The sequence below is a fragment of the Heliangelus exortis genome, chromosome Z (genome assembly GCF_036169615.1).
Source record: "Heliangelus exortis chromosome Z, bHelExo1.hap1, whole genome shotgun sequence".
NCBI lineage: Eukaryota > Metazoa > Chordata > Aves > Apodiformes > Trochilidae > Heliangelus > Heliangelus exortis.
The window spans coordinates 862525-884727 of record NC_092454.1 but is presented as its reverse complement, the minus strand read 5'-3'; the positions used below and the strand labels follow the sequence as shown (position 1 = coordinate 884727).

The following is a 22203-nucleotide window of genomic DNA, read 5'->3' as shown; positions in this document are numbered from 1 at the left end:
ATCCCAGCTCTTTGGCTCCAGCAGGGTGCCCTGCTGGGAGAGGAGAGGAGAGGGAAGGGGAGAGGCTGGAGGAGCAGCACCCACCCCCAACTCACCCATGATGCTGTCTGTCCCGTTGGCAGGAGGGGTGCAAGAAGAGGCGCTGTAGTGATTTGTGCCACTGCGGTGGAAGGTGGACATCGGAGGAAGACTGGAGTTGATGTCTGCTGAGGAGTGTGATGGGTAGCTCTGGGGGGGGGGGAAAAAACACAAAACAAAGATTAAAAATAAAATAAAATTAAAAAAAAAATTTTTTTTAAAAAGTATTTTGACTCGTGAGACCACGGAAGGCAGAGGGGTGCTCATGCTGCCCCCGTACTGCGTCGATGGAGAACGCAGCCCCGAGACTAAGCCAGGGGCATCTTTTTCTGCCCTAAAATGACACCTTCTGGAGGAGACACAGCTTACACCTGTCTGCTGGGGACAATACCCACCTTGGATGGCTTGTAACTGGTGATAGAGGTGTAATAAGAAGAAATAAAGGAAGGAAAGTTAGGTGATATATCAAGCAAACCTTTCTGAGAGGGACAGCTACTGCCTGGAGATGCCTTTTGAGGGAAGGAGTAGAAACCCCAGATTGCTTTTGACATCAAACCCAATATCTGTGCAAAGCTGAGATCACAGCCCGTGCCATAAGGAAACACACTGGCAGCCCAGGTAAGCAACTGGATCCATTTTCCCTCCCTGACAATCTGAAATGTGATGGATCAAGCACTCGGAACTCGTTTCTTCTTGATCAGAACAAACCACTGGGCAAACACACCCCAGGCCATGTCCCTTATGTGTCTGTCACAGCCTTGTCCCCACCAAAAAGGACCTGCACAAGACCTCCAGGGTTTTGAGGCTGGGATACAAAGCCTCCTGTGAAACATGGGGCAGAACATGACCATCTCTGCACCCTCTGCCCCCCGGGGTGGCTCGGGGATGCTGGCTGAAAACATCCTTCCCTTCCTTCCTATTATTTCATTACTTTCACAGGATTTCTTGTAATTATGTGCAAAGTAACTGAATACTGGAAAGTTATCTCAAAAAAATGTAAACAACAGCGTCCTAATCTTTTTTTTTTTTTTATCTATCCCTGGAAAAACGACCATCAACTCTGACTAAGGTTTGAATAATAATTTCAGGCTTTGACTCATCCTGAACCACTGCAGTCCCAAACCAATGGGGCAGTGGCCCAGAGAAAAGGGATTTCTCAGGCAATGGGGAAAAAAAAAGGAAAAACTGAGCTCTGGGGCCAGTGACTCCATCTCCTGTGGCTGTTCCATGGCACGTATCAAAGTGCTGCTCTGGGATTTTCTCATCTCTCAGGGGGAGCCCTCAAAGCACTCTGGGCAAATATTTTCAGGAAAAGCCTGGGATCTGAAGAGAGGTTAGGAGAGAACTGTTCCCTGTATTCCAGGCATCTAATTAGGAAATCCTTGTTAGGCCTGAGAAAAAAGAAAAATGAATAAACACCAGCTTTTCTCTCTCTTTCTTTTGCTGTATGCATTTTCTCTCCAGGTCACCCAGAAGTTAAGGACATTTGCAGGGAACCAAACTGGAATCATTTAAACTTTCCTCAACCAGCTGACCACAACGTGCTGAACTCTCACTGATGCTCCTGCAGAAACTCTGGGAGAAGGATTTAAAGCACCACTGCCTCCCTTCTGTTACCTAAATTATAGAAGGCTCTGCCAGACACACGTAAAAAATTATTATTAGGAACATCATTAGCACCAAGCACCTGCAACTTGGACTGGTAGCACTGCTTCTCACTCTCTCTGAAATTTAGGATTAATAGAATAAGATAAAAAACACTGTGGCATTGAGGTGGATCATCCCTGCCTATTTTACAGTGTAAAAATAATTTAGGTCTTCAGAAAACTCCCCTCTCCTTGTGAAAAACCCAAGAAATTCAGAATCAGGGTGAAGTGACTTGCCCAGGAAGGCTCTCCTACCTCTCCTTGGAGCTGATGCCACAAAAAAGCCACCTAACAGTGATAAATGAGTATCAGTGTTGATAACAAATTAGATTAAATTGGGTTTTAAAAGTTCCACTCCATTTTTATTCTCTGTGCTTGTCACTTCAGAGCAGCGTTAAGTTTTCTTAGTGCCTTAATTATGCCTTTTATAAGGACATGATTAAGCAGTTTTGGAGGCAATTCCTTTTCCTTTGGACTTCCTATTAATTTTACACAGCACTGTGCTCCCCTCGTTACGTGGGAGACTTTGGAGATTTGTTTTGCAAATTAATTTCCAGTTTGCAAGAGGGACTTTAAATCTTCTCAGTCCTCAAAAATGGTTCTGCAAGGCTTTCCAGCAATGGGTTTTTTCCTCCCTGAAACCCAGCACTCCTCATTCCTCTGCCTTTTTCATGGTCTTTGAGAAGGGGAAGTATAGGCACAGAGGAGAAAACCAGGGCTTGGAATATTTCACCCGTTTTGAGACAAACGACTTCCCTTTGGCTGCCTGCTCATTCCTTTCAATCTGACTTAAAAACCAAACCAAACCAAACCAACCTGAAATGATTATAGAGAAATAATGCTGGGTTCCATCACTCCAGCCATGATATTAGGAGATTATCCCCTAAACTGTGCTGAGATCAAGTTTAATTCCTATTTTATTCTCTTCCAATACAATAGATGGACTCGGTCCCAGTGACTTCCCCCTGCTAGGGATCAGGATGTACTGGAGAAAATAAAGCAAACTTCCTTTTTTTTTTTTTTTTTTTAAAGCAGTAAATTGATGATAGATAATTATCTCCAGCAAAGGAGACTGATTGCCACCAACTAGAAAGACCAAAAAGCTCCAGCTGATGGCAGGCTGGCATCCTCAGGATGAGCAGTGGCTACAGACATGAGCCCAACCCTTGTCCTGCAGCATCAGCTGAAGGAACAGGACTCTGGGCACCATTTTTCCCCCCTTTCCAGCCCTCAGTTCCACTGGGAGAGGTTCTGTAGGGAGTTGGGGATCTGCAGTGGGACTGCAGGGAGGGTGAAGCTGGGGCAGGACCTCAGCATCCACGTCCAGCCCTGGGGGCTTCCCAGCCTTCCAGGCCACATTCCCTGAGATTTCCCCAGCTCAGAGCTGGGAACACACGATGGTTGTGTGGAGACTGTTTTAGCAGCACCCCCCCAGACATGCCCAGGGTGTCACTGGGATGTGATGCCCAGCACCCAGCACCCAGCACCCTCCCAGTCTCCCCCCCTTTTCCCTTACCAAGCGGTCGTGGGGGTGCAGGCTGCAGTAGCTGCTGGATTGGGGGATGTGGGAAGAGTTGCCCAGCATTCCCCCATAGCCAGGCTGGTTCATCCCACTGGAGGAGCTCCACGGGTCACTGCTGTGGTGGCCATCTGGAAGAGAGGAGGGGAACACCACTGGCCACCAGTGCCAGAGCCTGCTGGCCCCCTAGCTTCGTGCTCTGCCAAACCCCACCCGGGTTCCTGGTCACATCACTTGGGCTTCCAAGTTTTTTGCTGCTTTCTTCCTGCTCTGCCACCATAAACCCCAAGTATATAAACTCTTCTTTTAATAAAGTTTAGCAGAGACACTGAAATAAAATACAGTGAAGCCTCCAGAACAAGGGTGGTCTCATCTGACTTGGTAAATGATCAGGTAACTCCTCAACGTTGAATGTTTCCACAGCCAGAAAGTTTTCTAAGATATTTCATCGTTGCCTTTTTTTTGTTTGTTTGTTTAAAAAGGAATTAGCAAGGCTCTCACAGTTTTCTCCTGGGGATTCCCTGCTTTTGTGTCTCTGCACCTCCTGCTTCATCCCTGGGGCCACCTCACTGCCCAGAGCACCCAAGAGCAGGAAAAGGGCTCCCCAGATTTTATCAAGTGAAACAGTTGGCTGCATTTAACTAAAAACACTGAAATGGAATTGTAAGAGTGCAGTGAAATGCATTTTCTACTGGGATAATGCCAGGGAGTTCACAAAAAATCATAATAATTAAAAAAAGTAACTTTTCCATACCGACCAGCAGCCCTGGAAGATGGGCACGTGGGCTGGGAAAGCTGTCAGCTTTTTCAAACTACAGGAGTTGGTCTGAGAAAAAAAAAATGATTGCCTCTGACCTACAGCCCCTGCCTTATTTCTAAACTTAAAACAGCCTGGCAGCAGCAGCCCTCCCAGCACCACCTTCCCAGGGCTGTTTGAAGAGTCCCTTAAGGCAGATTTATGTCTTCAACCCAAATCTGCCAGAAGATAACATTTCAAACTGCAGGATGGCTGAGCACTACAAAGGGTAAATATTTGATATCATTAGAGGCCTATTAATCCCCAGCTTTACAACTCCATAGGAGCTGCAGAGCAGGTTGCTCTTTGGGTGCTATTTAGTCATGGCTTAAGCCAAAAGCATCATTTTCTCTCCAGTCGTTGTCTGTATGACCCCCCCACTCCTCTGGAAATGGTCCCAAAGTAGATTTTCCACTGCAGGAGGTGCCTAAAGGAAACCCAGACCTGAGCATCCTTGGATAAAGAGCCAGAGATGTGGTGGAGGTGGCCTGGTCACCCTGAGACAGGGACCCTAAGGATGCTTGAGCAGCACTCATGGGGGGGGGGACACACAAAAGTGGGTGAATTCTTTTTTTTTTTCCCCCTAAGAGTGTGAATTGGAAAGTGGATGTGTATATATATTTATAATAAAATCCAGCCCTGCAATATTTTAGCCTCTCAGTCCTGCTGCTTAAACAGAATCCTTTACCCTTTACTTAGCCTCAAGCAGAGTGGATGTAAAAGCACTTAAAACCTAATTATTTTGCCCTAAATGTGAAAAAAAAATGAGCACCCTAACTGTGTGGGGGGCTTTCCAAACTGGAGGAACCTGATTTACTAAGTTAGACCAAATGTTTTTGTACTCATTGCAAGAAACACAACCTGGTGGCATGAGAACTATGATTAACCCATCCTCAAAGGAAGAGAAAAGGGTTTCTTTTTAGGAAGGTGGCTCTAATTCCACATCCTCATAAATGGACATAGTTGCAGCACTAGATACTTGACATCTTGCCCATTAACATGAAAAAAAAAAAAGCACAAACTCCTTGCACAGCTTTGTTTAGTGTATGCATTATATACATGCATATGCTGGGGGAAAAAAAAACCCCAAAAACTGCTTCAAGATTTATAAAAAAAAAAGATTTATAAAAAAAAAAAAAACCAAAAAACTGCTTCAAGAACCTCAGAAGGTAAGAAGCTGGGAAGTTTTTCATTATCCTGCTTCCCTGCAGGCTCAAACCAAGATGTGCAGAGGAATAATGGTCAAAGGCAGACGTTCAGCTCCTCATTTTCCTGGGAATATTACAGCCCATGAGATGATCTTTCCAGCCTGTCTTGGCTCCAGCTAAACCACCAAAACACAAAGAGAGGGAAAACATGCAGGAGAGGTTTTCCTTTGGAAAGCAGCACCTTACCTTGCATGAAGAAGGAGCTGGGAAAAGTGCTGGCTGCTGGTTTTGAGGATGGATAACCTGGTGAATCCCTGTTGTAGTCGGCAGTGCTTGCTGACGGGGCATAAACCTAAGGGAAAATCAAAAAAAAAAGACTCATTTAGTATGCCTTTAGCAGGGAGCAGGGAAGAAATATTGAGTTTTTACCTTGCTGGGTATAAATCAGGGCACAGCACCACATAATTCTTCTCTGAGAAGACAAAAACCCCCTCAGTACACGTGTGACTGGAAAATAAATGTGAAGCTTCAAAAGAAACCTCCAGCCTGACATGTTCCAGCTTTAAACAAGGGTATTTGCAAGGTATTTGTCAAGCTATGTATTTCTGTAAATAAAATGAACAAACAGATGTACATGTGTTCTTCCTAGAGCATTGCAGAGCTTAAAATAAACAGGAACTCAAACCAGTGCTGATTTTCTCCTATGAAAGGCTACAGACTTCAGAACAAAAAGGAAAGCACTGCAGGGAAGCGAAAAAACTTAATTTCCCAAACTTCAAAACCACCAACAAAAAAATTAAAAGAAATTAAGAGAAACCAGCATTATCAAGAAGACCGAAAATTACAACCATATCTTGGGATATTAAATTCCCATGGATCAAGCTCTTTCCAGAGACGATTGAAAGGCCGATTCAAAACCTGGAGCTACACGAGACCACCAACACAGCCTGTGGACACATCAGGGGGAAAAAAAAACCTCCTTTCTTAGGATTTTATTATATTTGTCTGTGCAACAAACTCGACGCATGTGCCAAAAACCCTCGGTCGCTTTTATTTCTTTGCTGATCCACCAGAGCCTTTTGGAAAAACATCTTCCTTTAGTTCAACCAGGCCGGCGTTTAAAACCAAAATAAAACTGGAAAAAAGAAAAAATTAAAAATTTCCCCCCCCCCAAGCAGCTGATAAGGGTAATTTATTATTCTTATTTCAGTGCAGCTTCTTCCCTCTGCCCATGCGCTCGCTCTCGGCTCCTCTGCGCTTTGTTTCTGCGCTGGAGGTGCCTCTCTCCAGATGGTCAGGAAGACTGAAGCACTGTCATCTCCTTGATGAAAATGGATACCTTCCTGCCTCCATTTTGAAGCAGGCAGCAGATCACAAAATTGGCACGACGCCTGCTCTCCCATGTTTCCAGGTCACAGCCAAAGGGAAGAGAAATCCACCGCCCGAGCCCGGCCGCTGGTGGGGCTGGGAAGAGCCTCCTTGTCCTCTGCTCCTCTCCCCCAGCCAAGGGGCTTTTCCCCTTCACAAAAAGCCCCAGGAAAGCCAAAACAACACCCAAAATCAAAATCAGGGAGAGAAATGCTGAGGGATGTGGGATAAATCCCCCAAGCAAGGAGCGGGGCTGCAGGTTGGAGCTCCCTGGGGTTTCTGAGCCACATGGGCAGGGGGATTACAAATCAAAGCCAAAAGTTTTTTGTTTGGTTGGTTTCCTTTTTTTTTTTTTTTTTTTTTTAAAAGAATAAGGTGCCTTCTGCCTCAATTGAGACCAAGGTGGGCTTGGGGTGCTCCAATGGGAGGCACAGACCCAGCCAGGAGTGAGCTTCAGGAACCCCTAAATCCCAGAATGGTTTGGGTTGGAAGGGACCTCAAAGCTCATCCATTCCCAACCCCTTTCCATGGGCAGGGACACCTCCCAGCAGCCCCATCCCACCTGATCTGAGACACTGCCAGGGATGGGGCAGCTGCAGCTTCTCTGGGAAACCTGGCACAGGGGCTCAGCACCCTCAAATTACAGAATTTATTCTCAATATCCAACCTCAATCTCAATCTCCCCTCTTCCAGGCTTTTCACTGGTACCGGTGTCCCAGCAAGGGACTGGGGGTCCTGTTGCTCCAGAATCAGTCCCTGAACAGGGCAGGCACCAGCTGTGCCAACCCAAAGTGTTCCTTTAGCACCTCCAGCATCACCATTTTCAGGGTGCTGAGTGATGCACAAAGCAAGCTGGTGAGGGATGGGAGCACTGGTTTCAGCCTGGAGCCAGGAGGAAAGCCCATCCTGAGGTCAGAACCTTGCAAAGATGGGTGCTGTGATTTAGTTCAGGGAGGGGAAGTCAGGGACACAGGCAGGAAAATCCTGGGAGAGGAGATGAAGGAGGAACATTGGTCTGTGGGAGGGAAAGGGGACCCCAAAGACCCCTTCCCAGCCCTCCCTTCTCCCACGGCAGCTCCCACACCACCTTCACAAAGAATTTATCCAACCCCTGCAGTTCTCAGGGATCAACCTGGGGAAATTCAGACCTCTGAAGGGCAGGAATACACAAAGATTACAGATGGACTGAAAAAAAGATGAAGACAAACCCTCTCTGAGCATCCCCACTCCCTCCCTTGCCCCAGGACACCCAGGACAGGGAGGGTCCCTCTTGGCCACCTCTCACCCCCCAGACAGGCTTTCCCCCAGCCCCTCATGACCAGGTATTTCCATTCAGCTCAACCTGAACTCCTTTTTTCTCTTTTTTCTCCCTTTCTTCCTGTTCCTCCCCATCCCAGCTGCTTTCAGACCCAGCTCAACCAAAGTTCAGCCCGGAAAGGGCCCCTTCCCGCCGACGGAAATTTGGCTTTGCACCTCCATACCTGCAGAGCCCGAGCTGGAAAGGTCTAACAGCTCCCTGTACACACCATAAAGAAAACCAGGATGGATTTTATGCCTCTTGCTGACTTCTTCCCTAATTTATGAGTTCCCTTCACCTCGCTGCCTGCTCTCAAACCCAACGGTACAGCCACAGGGTCGGTGTCTCCGAGGCTGCCGTTTCCCCCCTCCCCAGCTCACCCTGAGAAAGCTCAGTCAGAAAACACTTAGAACAACCCAAACCAGAGCTGACTGCAACAAATTCACCCCAAACCAACAAATTCCACCCTTGGTGAAAGCCAAGGAGCCAGATGGAGTTGCCCAAGCAGAGGTGAAACCCTGCCCCTGGGTCCCACCTGCCCGCATCCTCCCTGCCAGCAAGAGGGGAGGCACCAGGGTGAGGGGGTCAGACACTTTTGGGGATTTTTTTTTTTCCCCTGTCCTTAGCAGTTGTATAAAATGCTGTCTGAAGCTTTAGCATGGACCAGCCCGGGCTCTCCTGGGTGAGTAGGGAAGGAAAGGAAAGCACCAGAGGAGCAGGGGAGGGCAGAGGGAGGCTGGAGGTCATGAGACGATGGAAAAAGCAGCCAAAATAAATGCCAGCTTAGGAAGTGCCCCCCAGCTCACCCTGAGAAAGCTCAGTCAGAAAACACTTAGAACAACCCAAACCAGAGCTGACTGCAACAAATTCACCCCAAACCAACAAATTCCACCCTTGGTGGAAGCCAAGGAGCCAGATGGAGTTGCCCAAGCAGAGGTGAGACCCCTGGGTCCCACCTGCCCGCACCCTCCCTGCCAGCAAGAGGGGAGGCACCAGGGTGAGGGGGTCAGACACTTTTGGGGATTTTCTTTTTTTCCCCTGTCCTTAGCAGTTGTATAAAATGCTGTCTGAAGCTTCAACATGAACCATCCCGGGCTCTCCTGGGTGAGTAGGGAAGGAAAGGAAAGCACCAGAGGAGCAGGGGAGGGCAGAGGGAGGCTGGAGGTCATGAGACGATGGAAAAAGAAGCCAAAATAAATGCCAGCTTAGGAAGTGCCCCCCAGCTCACCCTGAGAAAGCTCAGTCAGAAAACACTTAGAACAACCCAAACCAGAGCTGACTGCAACAAATTCACCCCAAACCAACAAATTCCACCCTTGGTGGAAGCCAAGGAGCCAGATGGAGTTGCCCAAGCAGAGGTGAGACCCCTGGGTCCCACCTGCCCGCACCCTCCCTGCCAGCAAGAGGGGAGGCACCAGGGTGAGGGGGTCAGACACTTTTGGGGATTTTTTTTTTTTCCTGTCCTTAGCAGTTGTATAAAATGCTGTCTGAAGCTTCAGCATGAACCATCCCGGGCTCTCCTGGGTGAGTAGGGAAGGAAAGGAAAGGAAAGGAAAGGAAAGCACCAGGAGGAGCAGGGGAGGGCGGAGGGAGGCTGGAGGTCATGAGACGATGGAAAAAAGAAGCCAAAATAAATGCCAGCTTAGGAAGTGCCCCCCAGCACACCCTGAGGAAGCTCAGTCAGAAAACACTTAGAACAACCCAAACCAGAGCTGACTGCAACAAATTCACCCCAAACCAACAAATTCCACCCTTGGTGGAAGCCAAGGAGCCAGATGGAGTTGCCCAAGCAGAGGTGAGACCCCTGGGTCCCACCTGCCCGCATCCTCCCTGCCAGCAAGAGGGGAGGCACCAGGGTGAGGGGGTCAGACACTTTTGGGGATTTTTTTTTTTTTCCTGTCCTTAGCAGTTGTATAAAATGCTGTCTGAAGCTTCAGCAGGGACCATCCCGGGCTCTCCTGGGTGAGTAGGGAAGGAAAGGAAAGGAAAGCACCAGGAGGAGCAGGGGAGGGCGGAGGGAGGCTGGCGGTCATGAGACGATGGAAAAAGCAGCCAAAATAAATGCCAGCTTAGGAAGTGTCATGTAACTGGGTGGAATTCTTCCCTGCTAAAGACAGATCCTTGATTTATCCTTCTGTTGGCTTTGCAGCTGAATTTTCACACTGTGAAAGCCACTGGGTTGAAGCAAATTAACTCTTTTTGCTGTGACAGGTGCAGTCATAGGAAGAATTTTATGAGATACAGGGTACCTTATTTCTTTAAAAACCACCCCAGCTTTGTATTTCCTAAACAAGTGTCACTCTTTCAACATAAATATTCATTATTTTCAGTTTTTTACCACAGTGACATTCTCGTGTTATCACGACATGAGCTAAGAGCACGCATGGAACTTCCCCTCATGTTAAAACATGCAGAAGTTTCCAGATTTTTTTTCCTCCCTACCACTGGGGTTGCAGCAGTTCCAAGAGGCAATAAAGACAGTGTAGGAGATGATTCTCTGGATGAACAATATTCTGCCTTTTTGTCATTCTGCCCCAAAGCAATGTCCCCCAAAAAGCAAGGAGTGTTTTATTTCATCCCATTAATAATCCAAAAATGTTTGCCAGGCAATTTGACAAAAAAAGGAATAAATAGAAAATAGAAATAAATTATTGTCCTTGTTGATAAAGAACAACCCAATAACTTGATCCAGAATAGTGAAAGTAAAAAAAAAAAAAAAAAAAGGCAATATGCTGTCTACAAAAAAGGCAAAAGAGAGTAAACCACAGATGTGTACAAGTGACTTTCTGATTTGACAGAAGAGATATTCTAGATTTAAAGATGTTAATATTCTGAAAAAAGAGCCTGAATTTAGAAAATCACTCTGACTCATGCTGGGAGGTTTGAAGAGCTGATGAATAATGAGCTGGGAAAAACACACCATTCTGTAACATGACACCATGAAAAAAATTCTCACATTGTTGCCATTTTCGGGAGCCTGCCTGCAAGCTCCAAACACCTTGCCTTCTTCAACATCCACCCCAAAGTTTGCTGTCCTGGGAACACCTTTCCAGCCTCTTTCATTTTGTCAGAATTTAAGAGACTTGCTTTGTGCTGCCCAACACCTCCAGCCACGCCAGGATGAGCATCCCTGGATGCTCAGGGAACTCATGGCCCAACCTCTTGCTCGCTGCCCCTGGGGATCTTGGGGACCCAGACTCCACCAAATAAAGCATAAACAACCTTAAAATGCTACTTCCATCAGCTACTGGGTGAACTGGAGGTGTGCTGGGAGGGACTGGGAAGGACAAAGCCCAGCTCTGGGGGTCAGGGACGTGGCCACCCCTTGCAGCCCCACCACAGCCTCCCCATTGCGGGTGCTTGGGAACACATCCTGAGCAAGGGGATGTGAGAGATTGGGTTTTCCCTTCCCTCTTGGCTCCTCTCCTCAAGCTCCTCCACCTCTCCTCCCTTTTCAGGCCCCAGCTCTAAATTCCAAGTTTCCCCTCATATTAAAACGTGGGATGCTCCTGCACAAGGCAGGATGGATGGGAGGACATCCCTCCAGTTTAGTGACTGTACCAGTGCAATGGGGCTTGGGAAGCCCCATCCTGGCCTTCCATGCAAGGCAAAATGAGGAATAATCTTCAGCCTGGCACAAAGGTAAAGCCCAGGCTGGAAAACACACCCGTGATGGAGAGCAGCCTACTTCTGTGCACTGAGCAAGCCACTTGAGTAGGTACCTGCTCTAAGGAAACGTTTGTGAAGAGAATAAACCCATCAATCAGCAGTCCAGAGACTTTAAAATCCACGGCGAAACTCCTTGAAAATGAAGATCTCAAAGAGGACATTTATTAAATTATAAGTGCATTACCAAATGGCAAAACGTCCTGGCTATCAGAGCTGTCAGGAGGAATAAACCTGCTCGCTGGAACAAGCTGTTCTGCATTAGCAGATGTCAGCTTTGCAGAGAGGGAAGGAAACACTCTTTGAAGGCAGCAGCTGACCCAGCAAGCAGGCAGAGCTGGCTGCAGGAGCCCCTCGGAGCCCCCCCAGTCCTCCCAGTACCTCTTGCTAACTGGCCCGACCACCCGTGAGCCCATTTGTGCAGCCAGGTGTCACAGTTTGCTTGGGCACAACCTGGTTCCCATTGGCACTGGGATGGGGATGCTCCTCAGGAAGGTTGCCTGGTGCCTCAGAATCCCTGGAAGTGCCCATGGAAGGGAGACCTCCTGGTTCTCTGCTCCCCCCTTGGAGCCAGGGCTGAGCATGGCTTTTTCCCAAGGAAAAAGTGATGGGACAAGAGGAACATCCTCAAGTTGTGCCAGGGGAGGTTTAGCTTGGATATTAGGAATAATTTCTCCCTAGAAAGGGTTGGCAGGGTCTGGAGTCCCCATCATTCCTGGAGGAGGGGTTTCAGAGCCCTGGAGATGTGGTGCTGAGGGCCATGGGGCAGGCTCTGCTCCCAAGGAACAAGGGATGGGAGAAGAAGAATTGAGAGGTTTAGGTTGGAGCTTGGGAAGAATTTCTGCCTGGAAAGGGGTGGCAGGGCCTGGCCCAGGCTGCCCAGGGCAGGGCTGGAGTCCCCATCATTCCTGGAGGGATTTCCAAGCCCTGGAGATGTGGTGCTGAGGGCCATGGGGCAGGGGTGGCCTTGGCAGGGCTGGGTTAAGGGTTGGAGTTGATGCTCTCCAAGGTTTTTTTCCAAGCCCAAGGATTGTGTGACTCTCTGCAGCCCCTGATGAGATCCCTCCAAGTGTAACTGTGCTCAGAGCCACTCCAGACCCAAGTGCAGAGGCTGCAGAGCTCAGGGTGGCACAGCAAGCTCAGGACCCCCATGGGGACAGGTGGCATCTCCTGACCCTACACTGACCCTTTAGGGGAGGTTTAGGTTGGAGCTGGGGAAGAATTTCTCCCTGGAAAGGGTTGGCAGGGCCCTGGAGGGGTCTGAAATCCATGGAAATGTGGTGCTGAGGGCCATGGGGCAGTGGTGGCCTTGGCAGAGCTGGGTTAAGGGTTGGACTTGATGGCTTTTTGAAACCAGAACAGTTCTATCCATGTTTTAGGTGAGAGCCTGGCAGATGGTGGATGGCACTGCCCTGAGCTGGAGCAGGGGACAAGCTGGTGAAGCAGCAGGGTCGCCAGCCAGAGCATGCAGAGCAAAGCAGTCTTCCCAGAAACACACAAAAAAAATTAAGTAAAAAAAAGAAAAGAAAAAAAACCCCATTATTCCTTCCTTTACAAGCACGGGAGGGACACACTCAGCTGCTCCCAGCTCTGCCACCAGACCAGAGACAGCTCTGCCAGGCTGGGGAAACTTTTCCCCAGCTTTGTGTGAAAAAAAACCCTTGTAATTTCTATACTTTAATACGTGTGAGGAGCAGCACCCCCCCCTTTCCACGGGCTGACCTGTTCCAGGTTTCCAGCAGAAGGAGGGAGGGAGGGAGGGCACTTTTCAAGCCGCCGGTCCCTAATTCCAGCCACATGTTGCAGGGGGTGAGCAAAGGAGGGGAGGGAATGGGGGGGGGAGAGGAAGAGGAGCGGGGGCTGATGAAAAGCCCATCCCAGGCAGGGCTGGAAGGGTCCGGAAGGAAAACCCACCCACCTCACCCCGCGTTTCTTCTCTCAACCTGCAATTGGAGCAATCCAAACCAGATGTCGGCTCTTCCAGATCTTTCTCCCAGGACAAACACGCCAAGGGCCCGGGGCCTGGCGTTGCCATCAAAATCCTAATTGAGACCAGATGAGCCCCAAGCCAGCAGAGCACATGTGAAAACCCCCCCGAAACTCCCCCCCCCCCCGTCCTGCCCCGGGAGAGGGATGGGGTTGCAGGTCCCGCTGAGCCGCTAAGTGCACGCAGCACCGTGAAAAACAAGTGTAGGCGGCCGGGGCAACCACCTGCACGGCCCTGCTAGCCCGGATGGGGTTGCCCGGGGCTAGCAGCAAAGCTTGGCCAGCAGAGTGGGTGAAAGGGACAGGGGGAAGCTGTCCCCAGACACCCATCCCTCCTCCGTGGCATCCGCCTTTCCCCGGCGCCGGTTCCGCATCCCGCACCGAAAATCCCAACCCTGGGGTTCAGCAGGAGGTTTGGCCCCGCTGTTACCTCCTCTCCTGCTGCTGGCACTCAGCAAAATCCTTCTCGGGCTCGTTGCCTGCAGCCTCACACCTCTCCCTGGAGGTTTGGTACCTGGGGGTGGGGGCACGGATGCCCTCGGGTCTCCTGCACGGGCAAAATGTCCCCAAATGTTCCCTCCTGCAGCAGCACCAGCACCAGCCAGGCACCTCACTGCCCCTCTGTTTCCTCCCACTGGCACAAACCATCAAGTAGGAACTTGCAAAGACTGCTGTCAACTCCAAAGCCACCAAGTGCCAGCTTTCCAAACCACAGCTCACTTGGAGGTGAAACCCTGCAGCTGGGACCGAGCCACCTCTCCGCCGCTCACCGGTGGTTCTGCCACCAAGAGCCACCCAGAGCTCAGCATCCCCCAAACATTTGCTGCCTGACTTCTTTTTCCCCTCATCCCACCCCATCCGATCCTCTAAGTCCACAGATCCTGTTCCCTTCAAATGTCTTCCAGATGGGACTGCTGAATGCTGCATCTCGTCAACGCCCAAAGTTAAAAAGCGGTCAACTAAATTAGAGACAAAAAAAAAAATAAAAAAAAAAAAAATAAAAAAAAAAATTACAACATTATGTCATCCCCACGCAGTGATACACAGGCTACAAAAGCAACAACAACAGAAATAGACCCGGAGATTTTCTATTCAGGCTCTTGATTTCTTGCTGCCATTTCTCTGTCTCACGCAGATTGTCCCAGCTCCTTCCTGAAGCAGAAGGAGAGCAAACACCAAGTGGTGGCCAAACCCCCCCAGCTGATGGCCACCAAATGGTCCAGCCAAGGCACCACTGTTTCCAACAGGCAGGAAAAGGAGAACCTCAAGGAGAGGCTAAGGAAGGATTGGGAGCTGGTCACATATTGCATGGGAAAGCCCCAGAAAGAACCTAAGAAATGAGAGGGCACTTTAATAGGAATGGGCCATAGTGACAGGCCCAGCAGAAAGGCTTTTTATGAGCATTTGCTGGAAGGGACAAAGCAAAGGGGGATGCTCGGGATCATTGGGGTCACCAGGGGTGGAAGCTGTAGGATCAGAGAGTAGTGTCAGCCACCAAACCTCTGGCACATCTGGGTGACACACAGCTGGGCATGGCTTTGTCACCTGGGGCTTCTGTCCTTTCTTTTTTTAAAGCCAGCAGGTTGGGATGTGAACATGGGAAGATCCCAGGGACAGGAGCAGGGGAGGCTTTGGGATCCAGAGACCTGCCCTGACAGCACTCTGGGCTTGGGTGATGCTCCAAGACATGGGGCTGTTGTCCCCAGCCCTGCTGGTGCTTGGAGAATGCCCAGAAAGACACAGCAGCACAGAAGATACAGAAGAAACAAGGAAATCCCAAATATTGGAGACACTGACTCCATGAAAACCCATGAGGAGCAGGAGACTCAAGAGTGGAGAGGAAGAGTTGACAAACTTACCCAGTTTGGGCAAACCAAGGTGCAACCCTCAAGGCTACAGCAACCTCAGCATGGTGGGACTCAGGGAAGGACCCTGAGGATGCAGAGGACAAGAGGAAGGAGCAGGAGAGACACTTCCAAGAGAAGCCAGAGAGCAAACTGAGAGGGAGTGGGAAGAAGAAAGGACAAAGAAGCAGGGGTGTGACCGGAGAGATGGGACAAAATGAAAAAAATTCAGCCAGCTTCCTGCCATCCCCAGGATTTCAACAGTTGCAGATGCTCAGCAAGGCAGAACCAGCCCTCCAAAAAAGCAGCAAGGAGGGAGCAGAGGGAAAAGAGTGGGGAAAACAGAAAGAAAATTGTTGATGAAAAGAACAAAGGTGCCACGTGGCCGAGTTCCAGGGGCAGTTTCCATACGTGAATTCTCACTCCCGTTCCACCTAAATAAAGCCTTTATTTTTTTTCAGTCCAGGAGTTCCCAGAAGGACCAGGACTATTTCATGCACTTTCCTTCTTTTGGGGATCTGCAGATCTTACTTCCTTTTCTCTGCTGCATTTACTGAGAACCATTTTGTGTTGGGGTTGTTTTCTTTTTCTAATTGGCTCTGCTCTGTTTACAAATAGATGCAGAGACAGTGAATGTAGCAGACATCTGCCCACATTTCCCTCTCAAATCTCTCCACAAGAAAAGAGCCTTAATTTTGCAGTCTTCCAGTGTTTCCGGTCATTATCCACCTAGCCCAGTGGGATCAAAGAATTTAAAGCATATACAAGCATTAATTAGACCATCTCTGTTTGCCACACCAGCTCCTGGGATGCACGAGCACTGCACCTTCTCTGAGGACATTCATCTCCAAAGCTGATTGCAGGGCCACGATGTCCACCAGCTGGGAAAGAGGGGACCAAAGTGGGTGCAAACTGAGCTGGGATGCCCCAAAGGAAGCTGTGCTTCACCAGAGAGTGCCACGGATGGAAATATCCCTGGTTAGGACCAATGCTGATGGGGGAAATTGGCTACAAACTGCTTCTTACCATCAGGAACCTGCTGCCCAGCTCCAGCCCAGGCTGGTGGCAGCAGAGAATCACAGAGCAGAAGCACAGACCCAGGGTTGGAAAAGACCTTTAAGATCATGGGATCATCGAATGGTTTGGGTTGGGAGGGACCTTAATGTCCACCAAGTCCCAAACCCCCTGCCACGGGCAGGGACACCTCCCACCCCAGGTTGCTCCAAGCCCCATCCAAGCTGTCCCCAAACATTTCCAGGGATGGAGCATCACAGCTCCAGGGATGGTTGCACAGCTTCCCTGGGCAACCAAAGATCACAGAGTCCAACCTAACACTGCCAAGGCCACCACTAACCCATGTCCCAGAGTGCCACATCTGTGTCCCCTGTCCAAAGAGGTGGGTGCTGGGGAAACTGGGATTCTGCCCAGTCCCCTCCGTGAACTGGGGAACTCCAGGGTACTGGATGTTCAACCATCTCAAGTGGAAAGGAAGGCTTCAGTGATGGGCCCGGAGCAGGTTTGGCTTTTAGAAAGAGGTTGGTTCTGATCCAAAGCCACTGCCTGAGCCTCCTCTTGGCTCAAGAATCCCAATCTGCAGAACGCCGGGAAGGGGGTGACAGCGGCTTCAGGTGCCGAGACACAATAAAAACAATGAGGAAAGAAAATGTTTGCTTTTTCTGTCAGCAGAGATGTCAGTACCCATTAATAAATCTATCTGCTAAATCTACTCTTATTCATGTGGGACATCACCAAGTTAAAGTAAAATAAATTATCTTTAATTAAATGGAATTGTCGTCTTCCTCCTGCTATCATCCCCAATTATTACATCCTAATCAGCCCTTTTGGGAGAAGGCATGAGGGAAGGCTGAAAGGCACATTTACTATAAACAATTTCTCTCTCTGTCAAGAGATGGAAATTTTATTTTAATTATTGTTTAGGACTATGATTTTCACCCAGTTTCTGATGAAAGGGATTAAAAGTTGAAGATGCCATCATTCAAAGAAAGAAAGAAGTCTCTTCATGTCAGCGCCGCCGAGCAATTTCCTCCCGGTCCCTCCTACAATTAAAGCCCAGAGGAAGGCAGAAACGGGCTGGAAATATGCAAGTCATTTCTTGGAACTTCTTTACTCCCATTTCCAGGGGGAGATTGACGTTAGAAAATATTTTGACTGAAAAAAGAGGAGGTGAGTGCACAAAGCTGGGAGGGAGGGTGGGGAAGGGGATGCTCGGAGGCCGGTGGGATGGAAGCACAAGGATTTATGCTCTGCCCAAGTCCAGGCAGCAGCAAAAAAATAAAAAAAGAAAGAAAGAAAAAAAAATAATGCTCTAAAGCTCTGCTGCTGGTGATTTAGAAGCCTTCTGAGTGAAACTTGTAGGGTTTCACTGCCAAACATGCTCCCATTGTGCTGTCCCCATCACCCTGACTGTGGGGACACGAAGCACTTGTGTGTGTCCCCCCCCAGCAAGGACAGGGATAGGACACCCTACCCAGTGACCAGAAAACTTAAAACAGAAAAAAACCAAACCAAACCAAACCCAAACCAACCAAAATACCCCACACAAAACCACAGTTTTCTTTCAAAGTGCATCTAAGTAATATTAATAAAGTATTGTAAAAATCTGAATACTGAAATAACTGCATTTAAAGGAAAGCTAATGGTAAATACACGTAGTTTGCAAAGCTGAGCCTGCTTCATCTGTACTACACTGAGAACACTGCTGATCTAGATTATTAAGGTCACTTCCACTTTATCTTTTTATGCTCAAAACCTCAATATTGTTTGAAAATCCCCTCCACTCAGTGTCAGCACCGACAGCCCTGTTCCAGCTCTCTGGGTGTTCAACGCTGGCTTTTTTAGCAGTGACTGAGCATTTTCATCTTTTCCTGCTGAAACCACCGAGCTCTTTGGCAAACAATGCAAATTTACCCCAAAAGATTTGTAGGGGACACGTTATGGCCACTGTCTGCTCCCTGCCTTCCCTGAGCATCGCCAGGGTCGCTTCCCAGAAAAGGTGCCAGTCCTAAAATAACCCCTGAGGCAAAACGTCCCAGTGCTGCATCGAGCCTTTTCTCCCATTCTTGCTGCTCAGAAGTTCCAAGCTGCACTTCTCTAATTAAACCTAAGGCCCTGGATGGGGTTTCAACCACGTTCCTCTCTCTGCCAGTTTTGTTTTCGCTTCCCTGTCAACTGCGGAGTCCCCGGACACGCTCTGAACAACTGCTGCCCAATTATGAAACAAGATATATTTCAGATAATAAAGAAATTATTCACCAGAGAGAAAACGCAGCTCGTGGAGAGGAACGGAACGAGGAGGAGCCGCTGGATCCCGATTAATTAATGCGACTTTTTTTTTTTTTTTGGGAAAAATGCACTTTTCAGGGTGTAGCAGTGTTTTCATTTAGCGCCGCTTTGAGCCGCCGCCTCCAGAAGTTAAAAAAAAAAGAAAGAAAAGGGGGAAAAAAAAAAAAGAAAAAAAGAAAAGAAAGAAACCACAGCCATACAAGCCGGCTGACTTCTTATAAAAGAACCAGTTTTAAACTTGTTTACACTACTGATTCCAAATGAATTCAAGATGGTGGCTAGTTAAAGAAAAGGAGACCATGCCAAGGATTTTGATCAAAGAACTTCAATTCAACAATGTTCAGTTTTAATTGACCACTAATTAAGCTACATTAGTCAAAGAAAAGTCTCTATCACTTCTGAGTAATGAAGAAAAGAATTCATTTAGCCCTGTCCTGGCCCTCCTTCAGCCAGCTTACAGAAAAACTGCTTCTCAACTACCAGCCTTGGAAGCATTTCCAATATTAATACCCCTACAATTTTTTTTTTTAAAGAGGGAATTTAGGAAAAAAAAAAAAAAAAAAGTGGTGGAGGAGGGCAAGCTTTCCCAGCTCACATTCCTGGTTCTGCTGGGGGAGTTTGTCTCCCAGGCATTATCCTACAGCAAAGAATAAGCAAGGGGAGGGGAGAAAACCCCAAGAGCTCTCAGCTGCTGTACTGGAGAGAGGGAGAGCTGCACTGGCAGCAAAATACATCCATATATATGTATTTAATTTTGCAAAATTACAGATAATTCCATCAAAAGGTGGCCCAGAGCCTCCTGAGGAGCTCTGCTGACCCACTGGGATGCTGTGGTCCTCCCTTCCATGTGAAAAGTCAGCTGGAAAATGAGGCTCACAATGAACTAGGGAATGAAATATTGGGTTTATGTCTTATTTTAAAGTCTGCAGGATCAGATAAATTGAAGGAGCCCAACAGACTCTGGCGTGGAGCTGGGAAGGTTGGGGATGGAGATGCTGAGAGAGGGCAGAGGGACAGGCAAGGATGTTCTGGGAAACACCAAAAGTTCCCAACATTCCCCTTCTGCAAGCAGGGAGAGAACTTTGCAAGATGCAGTCAACAACCCCGTGGCTTTGCAGCTCCACAGTGTCCCAGCACTCTTTGATGAGGGCTCTACTCGTGGCCTTAACTTGCATTATATTTTATCCTAATGATTTTTGGCACCAGACTCCTGCATTTCACAGAATAGGATTTAATGAGTACCATATCTTTTTTTAACATTCTGCCAAACGCTCATTAAAATGCACTTGTGTTTTTTTTGTTTTTTTTTTTTTTTTGGGGGGTTTGGGTTTTTTTTTGGTTTTTTTTTTTTTTGCAACGCAATAGCGAGCTACACGAAACCAAAATATTAATGCAAATTGGCATTTCTAAGTTTAAAGTGGTATTTGCATAACAGGAACCAAACGTGGTGCAAGCTGAAAGACGGCACACAACACAAATGCCTCTTAATTATTCCAAGGGAGGAAAAAAAAAAAAAAAAAAAAAAAAAAAAAGATGGTTTGTGCATACCAGGATAAAGCATCTGCCAGTTTGTGACACTGTTATCTCCTGATGCCCAGTCTCACCAAGAAAAAAAGTGTCTGCAAAGCCCCTGCCCTCGCTGGAGCTGATACGGGAGATAGGTCCAAACCGCAGCTCTCAGCCCCGGGAACGCCTTGATGCAACCATCCCTGTCCCCCCAGAAAACCCCACAAGAGGCCTTTGACTACGTGGCTGCCAGCAGCAGAGGAAGATGAGCTTGTAGTTGAGAGCCCCAAGCCAAGCCAAAGGTATCCCTGGTCTAATAAAGCCCTCGTTAGCTGGAGTCATCAGTAGCTCCAAGCACGGCCGGGCAGGAACCAGGTTTGGGAGTGACACAGCAAAACGTCCCTAAAATGTTTGTCTCTCCCACACGTGGAAAGGAGCTACGACTCAGAAAACCAATTACTCCCTACCGTGGGTGTCACCAGACCAAAGGACATCTCTGCTGGGCCATCAGCACCTGGAATAAATCTCCAAAGCTTCCCCGAGGCACGAGCTGCTTTGCTTACCCACGGATCTGCAGTTGCTGCAGGGGTCCCACTGGAAGAGCTGCTTTGAAAACTGAACCCGACCACCCCTCTGGTTGAATTCTCAGAAAACATAAAAGCAACCCCATCACGAAGCCTTCCAAACCCTCTGAAGCAAGGACTAAAGGTAGAAATGCTCAAAACTGCCCACCTGAAAGTGCTCCCACCTGGGTGCCGGTGACTGCAAGCACAGAGGTGAAGTCTGGATTTACAGTTCCTGTCTCTTTTTTTGCAAGGAAGAGGGCTGGAATCTCCTCCAGCTGGGAGGCTGATGATGCCCAGATTCCAGCACATGAATATTTCCAGTGAAGTCACTGCACGTGTGGACGTGCTTACTAGGACTCACTCTACAACTTACAGCATGTTAAAACAATAATTTATTTTTTTTTTTAAATCCCTTTTTCTGCAAATGACAACTCCACAGGAATACCCAGAGCCTTACAAAATTGCTCTGTCTGACTGGAAATTCAGGATGTGCAAACAGAGCAGCTCCACAGCCACACACAGAGGATTTAAACACCCATTAAAGGAGCCTCAGAACCACAGGTGACAGCCAGCAGCAGCCCATCCATCCACTCTTGCTGCATTCAAATTTCCCCCAAAATATTTTTCCTATTTATTATTCCTATTATATTTTGAAAGCATTTGTCATCTGCTTTTAAACAAAAAAAAAAAAACCAAACATAAATGCTGTGACTGTCCTAGTGCTGGACCCAGGGCTCACTTGGGCCACATCCCTCAATGCAGAACCCGGGGCAGGCACAGGCTGTTCCCTCCTGGATTTAGGAGCCTGTCCCACAGCCCTAAAAATGCTGTCATTTCCTCTGAGATCAAATTCAGAGCTCGAGGATACAAGAAGGATTGTTTAACATGGCGTGATTCTATTTACTGGGTCTTTTTTCCCCCTCTTTTTTTTTTTTTTTTTTTTTTTTTTTCCTCCCCCCCCTCAGCACAGTAAAAGTTGCTCTGAAAAAATTTGCTAAGGCTATAAATAAACCACTGCAAGCAAATTACCATCCTATGAGTTAATGGCACACCAAATTAAAGACCTCAGCCTAGATCTTTTGAAGACCTACAACTGCAACCTCAAAACTGTGGCAGATCTCTGCAGGCAACCAGAAAGATGAACTTATTCCATATTCCAGCTTCCACAGATCTGGGTGTGTGGTTCAGGCAGCGAGGGGGATTATCAGACCCAGGCTTCTGCCAGAAGTGATCAGCACAGAGCTGTCTATACATGTGTAATTTTATTTTCCCCTCCAAGGTGCCCTCTCTTGGCTTTGGCAGAAGCAACAACCCTTCTCCAGGAGACAGATGTGTGCTGGCACCAAGCTTGCAGATTTTTTCACCAGGGGAGATGATGCTCCCTGGGAATAGGGGGGGGAATATTTATTTCTTCTCGATGCTGAAGCAGACTATTAAATTATGGTTCCCTAGACCTCACTGAGTAGGGATGCTCCACGGT

The 22203-nt window shown here is 48.1% G+C and overlaps 1 protein-coding gene across 5 annotated transcripts in view; it reads right to left on the bottom strand.

Annotated features, from left to right (window-relative positions):
• Positions 1-22203, bottom strand: part of LOC139790434 (transcription factor 4-like) — a 221522-nt gene that overhangs the window by 43307 nt on the left and 156012 nt on the right. For all 5 annotated transcript variants that reach the window (XM_071732302.1, XM_071732305.1, XM_071732304.1 and 2 more), the window contains 3 exons: positions 5434-5539; positions 3241-3374; positions 96-228 (listed from right to left, as the gene is read on the bottom strand). In XM_071732302.1, the coding sequence (XP_071588403.1) occupies positions 96-228; positions 3241-3374; positions 5434-5539 (373 nt within the window). The remainder of the gene's footprint in view (positions 1-95; positions 229-3240; positions 3375-5433; positions 5540-22203) is intronic.